The sequence below is a fragment of the Haliotis rufescens genome, unplaced genomic scaffold (genome assembly GCF_023055435.1).
Source record: "Haliotis rufescens isolate VD_foot unplaced genomic scaffold, xgHalRufe1.0.p SCAF_26, whole genome shotgun sequence".
Taxonomy (NCBI): domain Eukaryota; kingdom Metazoa; phylum Mollusca; class Gastropoda; order Lepetellida; family Haliotidae; genus Haliotis; species Haliotis rufescens.
The window spans coordinates 2,077,238-2,094,410 of NW_025963957.1; the positions used below are offsets into that span (position 1 = coordinate 2,077,238).

The window sequence follows — 17,173 nt, forward strand, 5'->3', positions numbered from 1 at the left end:
ACTAAATACCTTAAAAAGACATCAAGCTTTAGACACACAGCAAGGAAACGATGATAGTGTAACGCCGCTTTAAAGTATATATTAGTTATATTTGCGTGTCAGGCTGTTAGCTATATGTTGGAGTAGACACGAACGCAGGTTGTAGACGTTTGTAGCCTTAGTGAAAGCCACATGCATGGGTATGTTTATAGTATCTGCGAAAGTCACAAGTAGGGTATGTTTATAGTATCTGTGAAAGACACAAACATCGGTATGTTTATAGTATCTGTGAAAGACACAACATCGGTATGTTTATAGTATCTGTGAAAGACACAAACATCGGTATGTTTATAGTATCTGTGAAAGCCACAAGCATCGGTATGCTTTATTATTAAATATGAAAGCCACAAGCACTGGTATAGTGCTGACACAAATGACGAGGATCGGGACGAATCTTGGATCCTTACAAGGCTAAGGGACAAAACACTGTAGGACGAATCCAACGTAGAACACCTTCTGAGCGGCGTCCCCGTTTTCGAAAGATAAATATGATACATAATCATCTGTACATGTGCACCATGATGACATTCCCGGTACGACTGTTTTGTTTGTCTGCTGTTTAAAGGGAGCACATCAAGTAATGCTGTTTGTTTGTTGTTTAACGCCGCACTCAGAAATATTCAAGCTGTAAATAATCGAGTCTGGACCAGACAATCCAGTGATTGGCAACGATCAACGACGTCGGGGTCGACACGGGGTCAACCAAGTCTAGCCTAAAAACCCGATCCAGTACGTCTCCTCCTACGACCAGATAGCAGGAATCCAGACACTGCCGGGTACACAGACACTGCCGGGTACACAGACACTGCCGGGTAAACAGACACTGCCGGGTACACAGACACTGCCGGGCAAACAGACACTGCCGGGCAAACAGACACTGCCGGGTACACAGACACTGCCGGGTAAACAGACACTGCCGGGTACACAGACACTGCCGGGTAAACAGACACTGCCGGGTAAACAGACACTGCCGGGTAAACAGACACCGCCGGGTACACAGACACTGCCGGGTACACAGACACTGCCGGGTAAACAGAGAGCCTCGGTTCCCCATGCGGAAGGGTCGACTTGCATGGGCACAGTGTGGTCAGGCTTTGTTTAGATGATTGTGTGTGATCGTACCCCGACTGCGTGGATCGTTCCTCGTGATTTCGGGCACCGGCTTGCCTGGGTTTGACTCGATTATTTACAGGCCGCGACATATAGCTCGGATATTACTGACTGGGGTGTTAAAAACACTCACTGAAATATATGCGTTAGTAAATGCACCAATGGTGTGTTCCTGTGGTAAACTGTCTACAAGTAGAAAATACAACATATTAACAACATACATAATTATACGACAGAACCAGGAAACGGGGACACAATCAGTTGAATATATTTTATTTCTAAAATATATATATTTCGTATGTATCAAATACTTCCAGTGAAAGAGCTGTACAAATGCATACAATCAACCCGGCTCACTATAGGACAATGGACGGACATAGTTGTAAACAACCATTCACAACCTGATTCAATTTATCACATAAGTGACTCATTAATAAATAGGAAAATAAATGCCGGATGCCTCTATGGACTCGCGATTCTGTTGACATTTGATTATTTATTTTAAAACACCATCCTGAAGTGCATGACATAACTGAACGACAGTGTTCTTGGAATCGTTAAAATGTAGGTCCACTACGTTTTCGTCAATCGGTATTTGGGTCCTAGAAATGGAACGTGTTCAAAACAATGACATCTTTAGCACAGTTCTTACAATAAAATCCTTTCACTACAATATTCATTTAGTTCCAAATGATTGAGTTATATAATAAATGCTTCTACAATGATGTCAAGTGTCCTAATTTCAGTATAATTCATACGTTTTTTTCATATTATCTTTTAATTTGACTAATTTTAATATTATTAAATAACCCATAACATACCATGTTTGTACAATATCGTTTCTTACAAGTTCAGGGCAATCTTGCAGTTCCGATTTAAAAACATAATGCCTGTTACAGATTTTGCTTGGAAGCTATGATTTCCTCGAATTCAATTATCTATCGTGAATATGGTTTTACGCCGCTTTTATCAATATTCCAGCAACATCACGAAATGGATTTCACACAGAGTACCCATCTGGAGAATCGAACAGGGGTTGGGACGTGACGAGCAAACGCTTGAACCACTCGGTTACCCCAACGCCCCACAATATATCGGGTTTAGGAGTTCCAGGTAATGAGGGGTCCCGTTATGAGAAAGGCACAGGGTTCCGATATTTTCACTGAAGCAAACCAGCTTGCAGTGAATAGGACGCACGTCCACGTGTCCGTTTGTCGACATCTAATGTCGCCCTGTAATGAGGAAGAAGGAGAAGATGGCTCATCCATCAACGTGTACAAATGCCCAGTGAAGTTATATGCTACTGCCATGGCACCATGTTAAACGTCTTCGTGTCAACGTGAAACTAATACTATATATCCATTTTCTAACATTAAGCGAATACGTAAACAAGAATAGAATGGAAGTGGCATGATGATTCACGCTCAATAAAGAATCAAATGTCTTAAGACATTTTTAATTTTTTAAACTTTTCCAGTGTTAATGTGTTTAGATCCTGATATAGACTTGCACCCAGTCATGAAACATGTGGATTTGAAACGTACGAGACAATTACAGCTTTTGTTCATCTTGATATACGTGGTTCAAGAAACCTTGATGTGAAGTTGGTGACATTGCACCACCGTCATGTGATGCTTCTCAACATTTGATAGGGATATTCCTAGTGTCTATTTGGGGACTGAATGTGTCTGATTGTTTGAGAGATCCAACGAATTGAGGTATTACTTTTGCTGCTTAATTTCGTTTTGTTTGCCCCCAGCAATATTCCAGCTTTATGACGGCGGTATGTAAATGATCGAGTCTGGACCAGACAATCCAGTGATTTAGGAACATCGACCCACGCATTTGGGATACGATGACATGCATCAAGTCACCGATCCTGACCACCCAATTCATTGATCAGTCTCCTCTTACGACATGCATATGTTGCTAGGGAACGGGTAAGATTCACTTCCAGTTAAACCATAAGTAAAGACTTAAAAAGTAGCTGCTGTACTGCAGTTTGATTATAGTATGATTATATAAACATCCCTTTCAATTGTTGAGTAGGATAATACCTCTACTTCCTTAAAACCCGAACAAAAATTATTCCAAAACACTTAATCCTTCTTCTGTCGTCATTGGTCATTAATCGTTGTACAAGATCATAGTATAATCATGAATTCCGTGAAATTAACCCATCCTCCGCCTTCGCATTTACAGCAACGAAGGGCAGCTTCGTGTCCATCATTCCCCGTCCGCCATACTCCCCCTTCCTCGCCATGTCACTCATGTAAGTCTTTTCCCGCGTCAGAGTCTGTTCCTGCCTCAACGACAGACGAACAGGATCATGGGACCGTCTGGGCGGCAACACGACCTCATAACTGTCTGCTGGTGATTCCCTTGGAAGGCTAACCGTCACTTTCCTTGAATTTGGTTTACTTGAGGTGTCGGAATCCCATGAAATGTCTCTGACAGAGTATTGTGAATCTGACTCTCGCTCGTTCAACTCAACCGAGGAGTCTTCCACGCACAAAGAAGCGGTCCTAAAATCCCGAGCATTCTTCCTCCACGGGTCGTCCTCTTTACTTTCGTCGTTTTCGGAATCGTTGGTGAAGTCGGACATACTAGGCAGTCTAATCACACCTTCACTGACAACGTCTTTGGATTTGGCTTTTGAGGATTTAGTGGTTTTGAGTTCTGACTGTGTTGACCCTGCACGTTTGTTGGGAAGTCGATACTGAAATTTAGCAAAACGTTCCCCTTGCCGTGAGTGTGAGTAGGCTGGGGCAGGGGAACAACTGTTTCTCATCGAGTCCGTTTCATCCTCATCCCTGGAACACCCCGTAATGAGCAAACGTTTATGAGCGGACGAGATGGGATGAGTCTGTTTACTGTGTGTAACATGGGTAAACTCGTCTGCGTTCGGTGCCATCGTCAAGAAACGATGTAGACGAAACTCTCGCGTGGTTTTGAAGGAAGAACGGTTAGCACTTTCAGAAGATCTCGTTACATCATCTACATCTCGTTTTGGTCTCTGAACACGTTTCTTTATCACTGGAGTGGTTGGATTGATGGATGTGAAAGGTACACTGGTAACCTCTCTCCTGAACGGTAACATAGGAGGAAAATTTACATCCTTCATCGTATCGCCAGAGTCCCTCAGGGCGATTTTAGAAGGCGACGTGGTTGGATATCCACTCTGAACACGGCGTTCAATCTTCTTTGGACTCTGAACAGGAGGTTCTGCCTCTTTTGTTTGTAGAAATCGAATGACTTGTTTAATGTTTAGCTTATCTGGGTCGTTGTCGTTGATGGGAGTTGTACTTCTCGGTAGCTGGTTCACATTTAACTTATATTTCTTATTTTTCTTATTGTCCTTCCCAAACCCGTCTCTATGTTTCTGAATCTCCATCTCCCCTGGTGTCAAGGTAACCGATCTCCAGAAACCATTCTGGGACATGAAGTACCGCCCGTCCAGCGCCTTACAGGGGGACGGCTTTGGGAGAACCTTAACAGTCTTCGGAACATCTATGGTGGACAAACTATCACTTGAGCCCGGAGATTCAGAAGGTTCAGGAGTTCTAATCACAATTCGATTATTCACGGTATTCACACTTTCTGTCGTTACTAACGTGTCTTTAACACGGGAATTATACTCCGATCGTGCGCGCTGGGGAGGAGCAGTGATCGCAGGTGAGGGATGTTCTCTAGGCTTTCGTTCTGAGGACACACGACGAGGTTTGGCGTCATACCTCCGGCCATGTGTTCTCGTGACGGCCAGGGTGGGGAATCCCCTAGCTTGACCATACACTCGAGCGCTGTCAACGTGTAGAGTAGCGGACTGGGATGCATTGTTGCTGGAAAAGGGCATCAGCTGCAGAACGGTCGGTTGCCAGTTGTCAGTCATCAAAATGGCGGCACTCATCTTGTCCATGGAGCCTCTATGAAGCTTTGCTACAAAGGGATGGCGAGTAAAGACGTGTCAATATTCACGTTAAGCATCCATGGTTTATCTACAGACGTTCCGACGCAGCCAATGTCTATTTTCGTTTGTACATGACAACACTTGTGATCATTTCTCCACAACTTCTTGCTTCCAGATCCAGTCATCGTGGCATCCCCAGACAGCTCCATGGGTGGCGGTCATCGTGGTTTCTGCAAACAGAAGCGTAGAAACGTATATGTTAGTTTGTAGAAATAGTCCGAGGAGGTTGCATTGCCAATGGCAACCTTAACGGAAATATATTAAAATTATATTTGTATTTCGTATTTACTCTATTCATTCTATTATACTAAAATGATATACAATTCTAAAGCAGAAAATATCATTAATGGTTAGATTTAATAACATAACAGAATAAACTGATTATAAATAACGCCTTCGATAAGATTAAAATCCTTGCTCTGTCAGCATGTTACTCATGGAAACGCTATTCGACGTGATATTACCGAAATGCTGTCAAGAACGGCGTTACCCCCAACACGATTTATTGAATGCGTTCATTATAATATGCCTGTGTATACACCCCCCCCCCATGCCATGATCATGAAGAATACCAATCCATCAATACCACTAATGTACGTCAAGCATAGAACATCTATCAACAATTTACAGACATCAAATTCTGACCTGACATGGCAGCCACGCACGGTGACCTGGGAGAAGCCACAAAGTGAACTGAAGTCATTCTAACCGTGGATACTCCAAACAGCTTATAGTAAGTAGAGTCAACAAGGGTTACTCACCATCGCGAGTAATAATACACCCAGTGTTCTAAACAAGCTCATCTCCTTTCCCACTCAACTCATTTCCCTTTTAGAGTTGTCCAAGCCATGATAGATCATTGAAACGACTAATTACAAATACAACACGGGCCTTCCATATTGTTTGTCATGTGTTATCAGTTTACCCAGCTCTTGAACCTTCGGATGGAATCTGTGTTGAAACAAGGCAATGCGATCATGAGGGCCATCGATCAGGGCAAATACCTGTGTCGATGTGACTCGCTGTTCTTTTGTCCCGTAATGTTCTTTGAGAACAAAGTCGCTGATGAGAGCTGTCGGTCGAGGTCGGGGAGAAATACCGGGACGTTATTGAATACCTGTCGTCCACACTACAGGATAATGACATACAAATCCACGGGGGGCAGGGAAAGTAGGTCTGTCTCTGTAGATGTCTGTCCCATGATCTCAGTAGGCTTGGTCGGAAATGAACGAAGGACCGAAATGCCAGTCATGTTTGTGACAGGGACAATTAACGCATGACATAATTTCTTGACATGAATTACTTTGCCGAGGAGGCCAAGTTCATGGTCATTTTGGGCGAGATTTGGGCAAATACTTCTTTGGAGAGAATATATTCTCGACTGACTATTACATTTCATTTTTCAATATCCTTTGGTTGTCTGTATACCCGTGAAGATCCGGGATAGAATAGGTCTTCAGCAACCAATGTTTGCAATAAAAGACGACTATGCTTGTAAGCGGCGACTAACGGGATCGGGTGGTCAGGCTCGCTGACTTGGTTGATGCATGTCATCGTATCCCAATTGTATGGACCGATGCTCATGATGTCAAGCACTGGATTGTCTGGTCCAGACTCCATTATTTACAGACAGCCGTCATATAGCTGGAATATTGCTGAGTGCGGCGTTAAACAAACAAACAAACAAAATGATATTTTCACAGACACGCCTGTCATACATTCTCTTAATTCAATCCATCTCACGAGGTGGTTCGTCACAAGTACACACATTGAAGAAAGCAGAATTTCCATTAGTTATATACTGTGTATGGCAGAGTATGGCAGAGTATAGATAACATAAGAGCCGTCGAACTGTCAACTGAGGTGTCGTGTTTTTAGTTCTTGTTTGTGAATCGGCAGGCCGCAATATTTTGAAAAATAACATTCTAACAACACGACAATTTGAAATACAGGATTTCATTTTACAGTAAAGAATTACCAATAAATCTGTTTAAAAAGGCTATGGTTTTTTTCTTGTCACGTGTTTATCCCCTTGAGTGACAAGTAAAGAGTTGATAATTGTGAAAATGTGAATTTTCTTAGGTCACAAGATGACAAAATCACGGTATTTAAAAGAAAGCACAAATAATTCTACGAATACGTATTTTCTTTCTGATCTCTGAAAACCATGAAAACCATAGCGTCGACGAGAAAGACTGAAAGTAGTCGGGTATAACAATGTATTTTCACTCGAGTGAAATATCAATTTATTTTTACTTTCACACCAACGGAAAAGCACCAATCTCCCCCTCGCATTCTCACTGTACTAATTATATGATATTTTAAATGAAATTGATAAACAAACAAAACAATTCATGACGCTTGGAGAAGTGTATTAGGCGTCATGTCAGTCACAACTTGTTTGGTTGTAGGCCACTGAGTGCAGTGGGGAGCTGTGACTGGTGGCAGCGATAGCACACAGGTATCGAACGGGCTATCTATCGCCACGAGAAGCTTGATACATGTATGACTGACATTAACGAAAGAGCAGTGTAGCCAGCACACCCATGTCTGTACGTTATTACTGCTGTAACCACTGCTTGACGAATACCCGCCTATCACACAACGCCTGGCAGATCAACCTACCCACATTGGTGAGCACACCTACCTACTCTTATCGTCCACATTTGACGCTCGGACACCCATGTTTGCCAGATATGGTGATAGCAGCAAATCCATTCACAATTTCAATGAAACCATTACGTATGAATAGGATCTATTTGGCCAAGTCAGTCGCTGAGACAGACACCCACCTGTGCGTGTTATTGAACAGCGTGGTACGCCTTATTGAAAAAAAGGTTCATTTTAACGTTTGGAAATCTTCAACAAGTACCCTAGGATTGATACGGGCTTACTGTTAAGTATTTGAATTTTAGCACATGAGTTTTCGTTTTCGTCACCTGCTGTTATTAAGGGTTATATTGGTTTATCCTTAATCAACGTAAACATCAGTACTATATCTTGAGGCTCGGTAGGCCCAGTCGTCTAAGGTGTAGCTACTCGCTGAGCAGAGTTGCAGAGACCTATGATCGTGGGTTCGAATCCCTTACTCGTCTCGATTGTGTTTCCATGTCTGTCAGTACCATACCAGTGATTTTGAGTTTCATCAAAGTGGTAAACGTCTAACTTCATCATTAAGTCAGGTTTTCCTCACACATCAGTCTGACACGTCGTGATATAACTGAAGCACTGTTCAAGGTTCACTGTTTAAACCAAACTCTCTCTCACTTACAACACTTGGACGCCGTGATATAACTGGAATAATGTTAAAAGCGGCGTTAAACGTAACTCACTCACTCACTACAACACTTGGACATGTGATTATTTGAGCGTTTATTGAATATAAGGACGCTAAAAATAGCCGTCCAATCAAATTACATTCAAGAGCGAGGGAAATAATGTGTTGAGTTCCTTGGTTCAGGGTTTATATATTACTACAGTAGATCCATTGGATCTTCGAGGATTACACACTGATATATATAACGTCTAAGAATATGGGTTCATAGTCCCTTATATACACGGTCAGTGAGTGTTTGAGTGAGCAATCTTGAACACTATTTGAGTAACAGTTCAACATAGGAGGAAAATAGTTTTCAAGTTGACCACTTTCGTGAAACCCAAGAGCACGGGTATGCTGCTAAAAATCAAGAATCATAAGCATGACGAATGTGCGTTTTGAACCCCCGTCCATTCTGACATGTCTTGGACGACTGAATCACATGTGATAATGATTGAAATCTATGCTCTTATTTTTAAACTTACAACAATATATATATATTGATGAGCACACAAATATAAGCATTTGTAAAGACTACATCATTACAGAGACGAATATCGCTTATATCGACATCGGTAATCCCGGAAGAACCCTTATCATAAAATTACTCCTCGATTCAGTTGCTATATATTTCGATCTCCAATGTCAAAGCACTAAGCTGGATACATTGACCTCAAGATAACGCTAGATGGTATCATTATTAATACGCACAATAACATTAAATATAAGATGGCTTCGTGATAAATCGCAAAGAACAATGAAGAACGAAGCGTGGTTTATTTCACGATAAAACATTGTTCTATCATGACGTCATTTCTGGAGATTCGAACATGCGCTCTCAACTTGATGACGTCGTAAAGAGGACGACGTTATGTTTGAGGGGGAAGTTTCGATTGAGTTGTTCACCATAGATGTAGATATGACAATTGGTATTGGGAGAAAAGGTGCAGATAATGGACGTGAAAATTGTACATAAAATGGAGTTGTCCGGCATTGCCGGCGTCGGATTGTATTCGGGGAGTCATCATTATTTTAAATATGGTAATATGTTGCAAAAGCTTATACAATTTATTGACATCATAAAAAGGGTGTACCAGATGTTGATAACTCATGGGTTTATTCTCCCTGCAATGTTTTATTGTACGTTAAATAACTCCCACTCCGTTTATTTCTTATAAAGAAATTCACTGTAAAAAGCCTTTACGTTGAAAACAAAACTCGAAGGTACCACCCAGAACAGTAAAATAGTACCATTAAATAAATCCCTCTCCAACACTATTCAGGCCATGGCAACACTATTCAGACAGGCATTTGGACTCCCTGACCCATCAAGGCTTATTTCTCATGTTGGCCTGTAGGGTCCGCTCGGATGGTGATATGAAGGGGGTGACAATTCCCCACTATAAGTCCCTACTTAGACACCGGACACACAACAATGCGGGTCAAGTAGATATGAAAGTTCAGTAAAGTTAAGGACCATGTGTTTTATAGATCCTAAACCATCGACTTAGTTCTGGTTCTTCGATCCAATAAAAAGAAGTTCTATTGCTCCAAGTCGATATCTCTCCGTCAAGATTTATCAAACCTTCAAAGGGGATCACGTGAGATGGATTTTCTAATTTCTAAGCATTCGAAGCAGCACACCTGCCTTCTGTATCTGGCAGGCGAACTACGTTGTGGATAGGTCACATTCTTCCGTCTCAGTGGCGTCTTTTAATAAGACTATATTTCCAGGGATTTATCTACTGGTCTAAACGAATTGTCAATGGCAGACGAAATGAGCAAAAAGATATTTTGTACAAAATTGGGACTTTCGTTAGTTAATAGTCCTTATTTCTTAAATTCAGGATTTTAAAATAGGCCATTCAACGCAAACTTTCAAATCTAAACACTAAAACCTCTTCTTGTTCATTGATCCTGTTGTCAGAGAAATGCAAGTCACCTCGGACTACTTTGATTGGCTCATTTTTCAACTTCCAAAGTTCGCGAAAGTTTCACCTGACGGAGGATTTTGGAGATCTTGGCGGGGCAAGGTATCGAATCGAAGTGAAAGATCTGAATGAATGAGAATGAGTGTTTTTCGAAACTCGCAAAACCTGCAGGGTATATGGAATAACATCTTCGTAAATAATCATAAGATCAATACCTTAAGTCCTAAAGCACAGTTTCAATAACGCTAAAATCAATATATCAAGCATCAAATTAGAACTTTTGTTGAAATAACAGGTTGTTATAAACATTCAGGCTAATTTCTTTCAATCTCGATTATCTTCCTCTTGGGCGTATAAAGCAAAATAGGAGTCAAAATTATATGAATGAATCACTTAAAATCAGTGGTGAAACAAGGTGTTTTCCAAAAGGGTAAGCATGTTCGGCCCTACCGGTAGCACCCGCCAGACACAGAGTCTGTCTATATGTTATACGACGGTGGCCTGCAACAATCCAGGTTGGACCAGACAGGCAAGTGATTGACAAAGCAATAGCACTTACATTATAAGCCTTGTTAATTCGAATTCCGGTGTATCGATATGTCATTTTGGACGAAGTAACTGTAGTCTAATAGTTACACTCGCTTGTCTCGAAGCAAGGATAAGACGACATGCAGCCAACGGATCCCAGGACTTCGAATTAACGAGGTTTCTTTGTATATTCAATATTCGTCGACCTATATGTAGACTTTTATTACAACATGTGATAAGAAAGTCCGAGAAAAAGAAAGTATACTTGAAAATTGGACTTGACCAAGTATTACATATGTTACGAAAACGTTCCAAGGCTGACAACGATCCCCGATACACTGCAAACTTAAGGTTAAAAAGCGACAAAACCATTTCATTATTCAAGAAATCTCTGACAAAAGCAGAGTCAATTGTAAGACTCTGATACCCGTATCAACAACATCAAATACGACAACTCCGATACCCGTATCGAATACATCACCATCGAGTAACCATTTCGTGGTTGTTTCATTTTTATCTACAATCGAACATAACTGTATACTGTCTTTTGCCCGCCAGTTAATGTCGCTGAAATCACGAACATAACTTCAAGTAAGTTGATAATTCTCCCGTAAAAATAAAGCATACAAAGAGAATACGTCCGTGGAGGCTTTCAGGAGTATGTATGGATCAATCGACTTTACATTATTAAGCAACAATCTCACGTCGCCATAACGTCTGACAAAGCTAGTAGGACTAATACCCAGGAGCAGGATGTCAAGATAGACTAGTGTGGAGAGACATACGAGAATGGGCCACTTATTAAAAAACATACATACCAGACATACAATGCGCCTGAGTCACTACAACAAGAACAGATAAAAAACCCACAGTAATCGATATCTGCGCAAAGCTATTGTACAAACAATCCGCTTCCTTGTGTGTGGCTTATTTTACGGTATATGTAGTAATACATTATTATGAAACTACTCGAGCAAATCTCTTGCCTGCCAAACCAACGGAATACTATGTGTAGGTTGCTAGACGTTACTGACTGGGAATACCCTATAACTAGAGAGCTTTATGTTGTTTTGCTGAAGTAGGAAAATCACCTCCATGGTCTAGTGGATAGAGCGTCTGCCCTGAGAGCGGAATGGTGTCAGACCAAAAGACGTTAAAAGATGGTACTTGTTGTTACTCTGCCTGTTGCTAAGGGGATAAAAAGGACAAGCTGGCTTGTAGTCGGTGGGCTAACAATATGAAACAAACACACACACAAACACACACACACACACACACACACACACACACACACACACACACACACACACACACACAAATACACGTACGTGCTTGCACGTTGCTATATGATTGAAAAAATCTTGAACGCGATGTCAACCCATTTCACCCCACTCTTAAGTATATAGCACAACTCAAATTTCATGAGGCTGCACCCCGAAACGAAATATTTGCTCATAATTATTCACATATAATAACTAGAGCAGATGTCTCATCAATGTTTTTACTTCTCGCCATGTAAATCTTGTTTTTACTACATTATCAACAAGAATATTGTTGAAACATTCGATAACACGCACAGCGCCACTCCTTATGCAACACGACAAGCGAACAAAATCACTTCCAGTAGGACATTAATGAATCACGATTTGCCTGAACGTGACGAATTCAAAGAAAATGCAGCTCCCTCAATTACCCTCTGAACGCTGTAAGTCGGGCCTTCGGTTCATACAAACAATCTAATCGCTGCGGGGATTCGATCTATCGAACAAGGTTGCAATAGTGAAATGCGGAATGCAATAAAAATCAATAGACCCGTATTGCACGTATTGGAGACATGCGTTTTGTACCGCCACCCAATTACACTTGCATGGAACAGAGTTGGAAATATTCAGAAATTTAGATTATATTTTGATAAATTACCAAAGTTTTAAGTTTGATACGATCGTAGATATGAAGATCAACGACTTGACGCAAGTTTGAATGTGTGGATAGTCTGTGGGGACAACGGGCGGTAAAGCGCCGAGTATAAACTAGAAGTGAGTAAGTGAGTGGTTTTACGCCGCTTTTAGTAATATGAGATCAAAATCAAGGTGGGGGACTCCAGAAATAGGCTTCATACATAGTAGAGCTAATGCAAACCACTAGGCTACCTCACCGACCTTAAAACCAATAGGTGATAAAGCGTTCGCCCATGACGGTTTTTCGAAAAAAGTAACTTCTCCAGACAATATACTGCAAAAAAACAACATAACTTTGCCTAAGGTTTTACTATAACCAAAATTGTTTAGTTGTTGCAGTGAACAAAATGAGTTGGTCAGTACTTCAGTACTTACAGGAAGTGTAGAGGAGTACGTCATATCAATCTACTAGAAATGTCTCGCGGGGTGAAATATCACCTCTTACAAGCACAGGCAGTTCTTTTCCCCTTTCAGGGTCAAATGTCAACCATATCTTTCCGTGAACTAATAAAAGGGTCACTTATATCACAGGGCGATAAGCACTGGTAACTGGGTATCTGAGACACCGCGTTACCAGGCTGGACTGGGCGATCGAGTGGGTTGGCTGTGTTAAGTGGGCCCAAATGCATGTATAATTCAAATAATATAGACTCATGTTTTGGCCCAATTTGTCCAAAACTAAACAACATATTTAAATATGCACTGTAAGTAACAGCGTCTATCGGTTTCTGGTTGAATATTGTTATCTGTAAATAGTCTACATATCTCTGATAATTTTCTTTAAAATTACGAAAAAGACTTTTTCAAATAACAATCCCCTAAAAAGTATAACTTCGTCAATACATGTAGTTAAATGTATTAATCATCTGTTTAAATAAGTATTCTTGACGATTAGTTACACACGTGATACAATTTCATGGTCTGGAATAAACTGATTGGTCGCGTAGGCTACTAGAAACACGTATAAATGTTTTGCTGTTTGTTGGCTAAACGTTTATAGCCCCTATAAAGAGGACAACCATTCTGATATAAACATACATCCTCGATATAACAGTATTTGATTAAGTCATATGTTCACTGTAGTCTATAGCAATGAGAAAGATACATGAATAAAATATGGCCATTGCTAAGCGCAGGTTAAATATTGATAGAAGATTATTTGTCTATTTGTGTAAGTACGATATCTGTTTTATCACACCAACATAAACAGCCTTGTGAGAGTTAAGGTTTTTATCACCGAGATTACGAACACGAAGGATAACAACGATGTAATATCATAGCGATAAAGCATTCATCCTTTGCAGGATATTTATTTCTGATGAAACCGCCTCCGAAATAAAACACTGCAGTTTAATACAGTCTGTTGTAATTGGTCTCTCTGGGCGTTGATAAACCACTACATCACATCGTAATCTATTCTACGTATATCCAGTGGCAACTGAGATTAAATATATATCTGTCGACATGACAGGACAAGATTGTTGGGTACACAGATTGTCAAAGGTAGACACAACAAATCGGAATTCAATGTCTTTTTAGCAGGCATGTTTAAAAGGACCACTAAATAGTCAATACTCTCCGGGCGGTCTCTCGTCTAGAAAGCACTATAATCATGGACCCAGTGTTCCCTGCCCCGTTTGGGACCTATGATACCGTGTACATCAAAACACAAAGACATGTTTAACGTCTCACAGTTCATTCATTCTGGCAGCCTGATTTGTACACCATTGACACAAATTGACGAACGGCGGATAACATGTGAATAAGATTATAAATAGTCGTGATAAAAGGGAACGATAACTAATTAAACAATTGTCTCCGAAAAGCAGATCACCTATACCAGTTACGCTCATGCATTAAAATTTGGGTATCACTCTACCTAAATAAAAGCGACAAAACCCTTTCCATAATCAAAACATATCTCTCATAAAAGCAGAGATTATTGTACGATGTAGGTTATTTCACCAAAGAAAGTGCATGGAAAATAGACGGTTTATGCATGACTAAAACAAAACAGTGAGTGGTACCTGTTAAATATACGCAGGGCTGATTCTCACATATCCAGGGGGTGGAAAACCAGCACCTTGTCTGACAGCACGCTTTACACACCACACGTAACGGATGAGCTTTCCCTGCTAGCCCAGGGTGGGGCAAGTCACTACTCATACGCATGAAACCTAACGCCTGTCACCGAGCCTCGAAGTCTCAGCCATACAAAGAATTGGCTATTCACTGACAGACAAAATTCAAACAAGATTGAAGTATTGATTTGCCACGTCTTTCAAGACTAGGGTAATTATGAAGTCACCTTTTCCCTTTTTTTGTGTTGTTCAGTTCAGTCATTGTGTTACTAAGGTTCAAATAAGATCCATGTAAAGTTGATTTCTAAAAATGCTGTTTGTGGGGGCACAAGTTCAAAGGGTTCGGTGCAATCAACTTGAGTACTCAACGTGGCAACCACTCTACTCTGAAGCCTCGTATATCTAGTAGTTTCACGAATAGCTTCTTCAAGATTTGTTTCTTCATGATAAAAGTCTTAGTAACTAAAATACATGTTTGCACGTGTGTACAGGCTTCAGCGCAACGTTGTGATTAAAGTTTAATATCACATATATTGTAAATCATAGCCACAATGGAGTTCATTGTCTCGTACGTAGTCAATTTGAAGTTTAATCACTCAAATCTGTTTTGGGATATCTAAAGATCGATTTGGTGAAAAAGCAATAATCATATTAAACACAGAAAACACATTTTTTTATATAATCTGTGGTCACTTGACGAAGAAACATGACTCTCATGGTGAGTGAGAGAATTTTGTTCAACGCCGCAGTCAACACTATTCAAGCTGTATCGCTACGGGCTGTAAAAAATCGAGTCAACCGATGGATGATATTTTGAACAACGTCCTACGCCGTCGGGGCATGATGACGCCTGAGTCGCCGAGCCTGACCACCTGATCTATAGTCGCTTCTTTGGTCAAGCATATAATTGCTACCTGGGGACTACTTATATCCCGAAATTCAAACCGAGTTGGTCCAATTATAAACCATTACTTAATACATCTACATCAAGTATGCATAACTCTGTCGACTTTTAGAAAACAATACAGCCATGATCATAATGAGAAATAAAAACAAGGAAAGCCATATTGACTCTGTTTCCATCAGTGACAAAGTATTTTATCTCGGTCACGTGAACTAACAAAATCTCAACATTCTGACATGGGGGTAAGATAATAAGTGATGTCTGATGCAATTCCCTATTTTGACTTGTACCATATGTTCAGTGTTTCTTCATGTGAATAACCGACTTGCCTTTGCATGTGTTTGTGACGATTGCCACCGGTGGAGCAGGATACGCTCATCCCTGGTCTCATTACGTTTTGAAAGTGATTCATGAACATATAGTTATCATACAGTCGGAACCGCATAATGGTTTAAAAAAGGGTTTTGTCGCTTTTATTTGAAGAATACTCGATTCTGACTGGTTATGCAGGATATTCAGTTCCCGGCCCTGGTCAATCACGTAACAACACTATTAAACTGCTGGGTAAAAGAAAGTATACACCCATGTTTGACGGTGGCTAAAAGAGAAACAAACAAGAAACGGTTATTCGTGGGTTGTGTATTTCATACGGGTATCATAGTTGTGTTTTGGACTTTTAAGTCGACTATGTTCAGCCGAATAAGACCGCCTCCGTGGCCTAGTGGTAGAGCGTCCGCCCGGAGAGCGGAAGGTCCGGGGTTCGATCCCCGGCCGCGTCATACCAAAAGACGTTAAAAGATGGTACTTGTTGTTACCCTGTCTGGCCCTCGACATTAAGGGGCTAAAACAAGGACTGGTCGGCTCTGAGTCAGTATACTGTGTCTGAGTGGGGTATTCATGTTAAACTGCGGCATGGTATCTCAGTGAGCTAGCACTATAAATCGGCATCATTCCGGACTAGTACAAGCAGCCACACACACACACACGTGCATGCACGTCGCTATATAAGTGCAATAATCTTGGACGCGACGTTAAACCCAATTTCACCTCACCTCACCTCAGCCGAATAACGTTTTGATAACGTTTGTATGTTTTAAGTTAAATCCATTTTTCAAGTGTATCCTTTCTTTTGCCCGGCAGTTTACTTTCAATGATGACTATAACGATATACTTTGTACACACAGTAGGATACATATCTTAACAGTAAGGTCGCGACACGATACAAGGTACTCAACCTTTGTGATGCAAGAATATATACTCCATCATCCAGGGAAATGAATGAAGCCCAACCAAAACATATTTAGTAGATCTAAATTATTAATGAAAAGTTGGCTGAAAC

General features: G+C 40.8%; 1 protein-coding gene across 3 annotated transcripts in view; it reads right to left on the reverse strand.

Moving 5' to 3' along the window:
- Positions 1-240: 240 nt before the first annotated feature.
- The window catches only part of LOC124141437, a 33,891-nt gene continuing 16,958 nt past the window's right edge, over positions 241-17,173 (reverse strand). For 2 of the 3 annotated variants that reach the window (XM_046509451.2, XM_046509453.2), the window contains exon 2: positions 241-5,286. In XM_046509451.2, the coding sequence (XP_046365407.2) occupies positions 3,305-5,065 (1,761 nt within the window). In that variant the 5' untranslated portion in view covers positions 5,066-5,286 and the 3' untranslated portion in view covers positions 241-3,304. Of the gene's footprint in view, positions 5,287-14,876; positions 15,299-17,173 lie in introns of those variants that run through there. The other variant, XM_048402423.1, reaches the window with a different exon arrangement.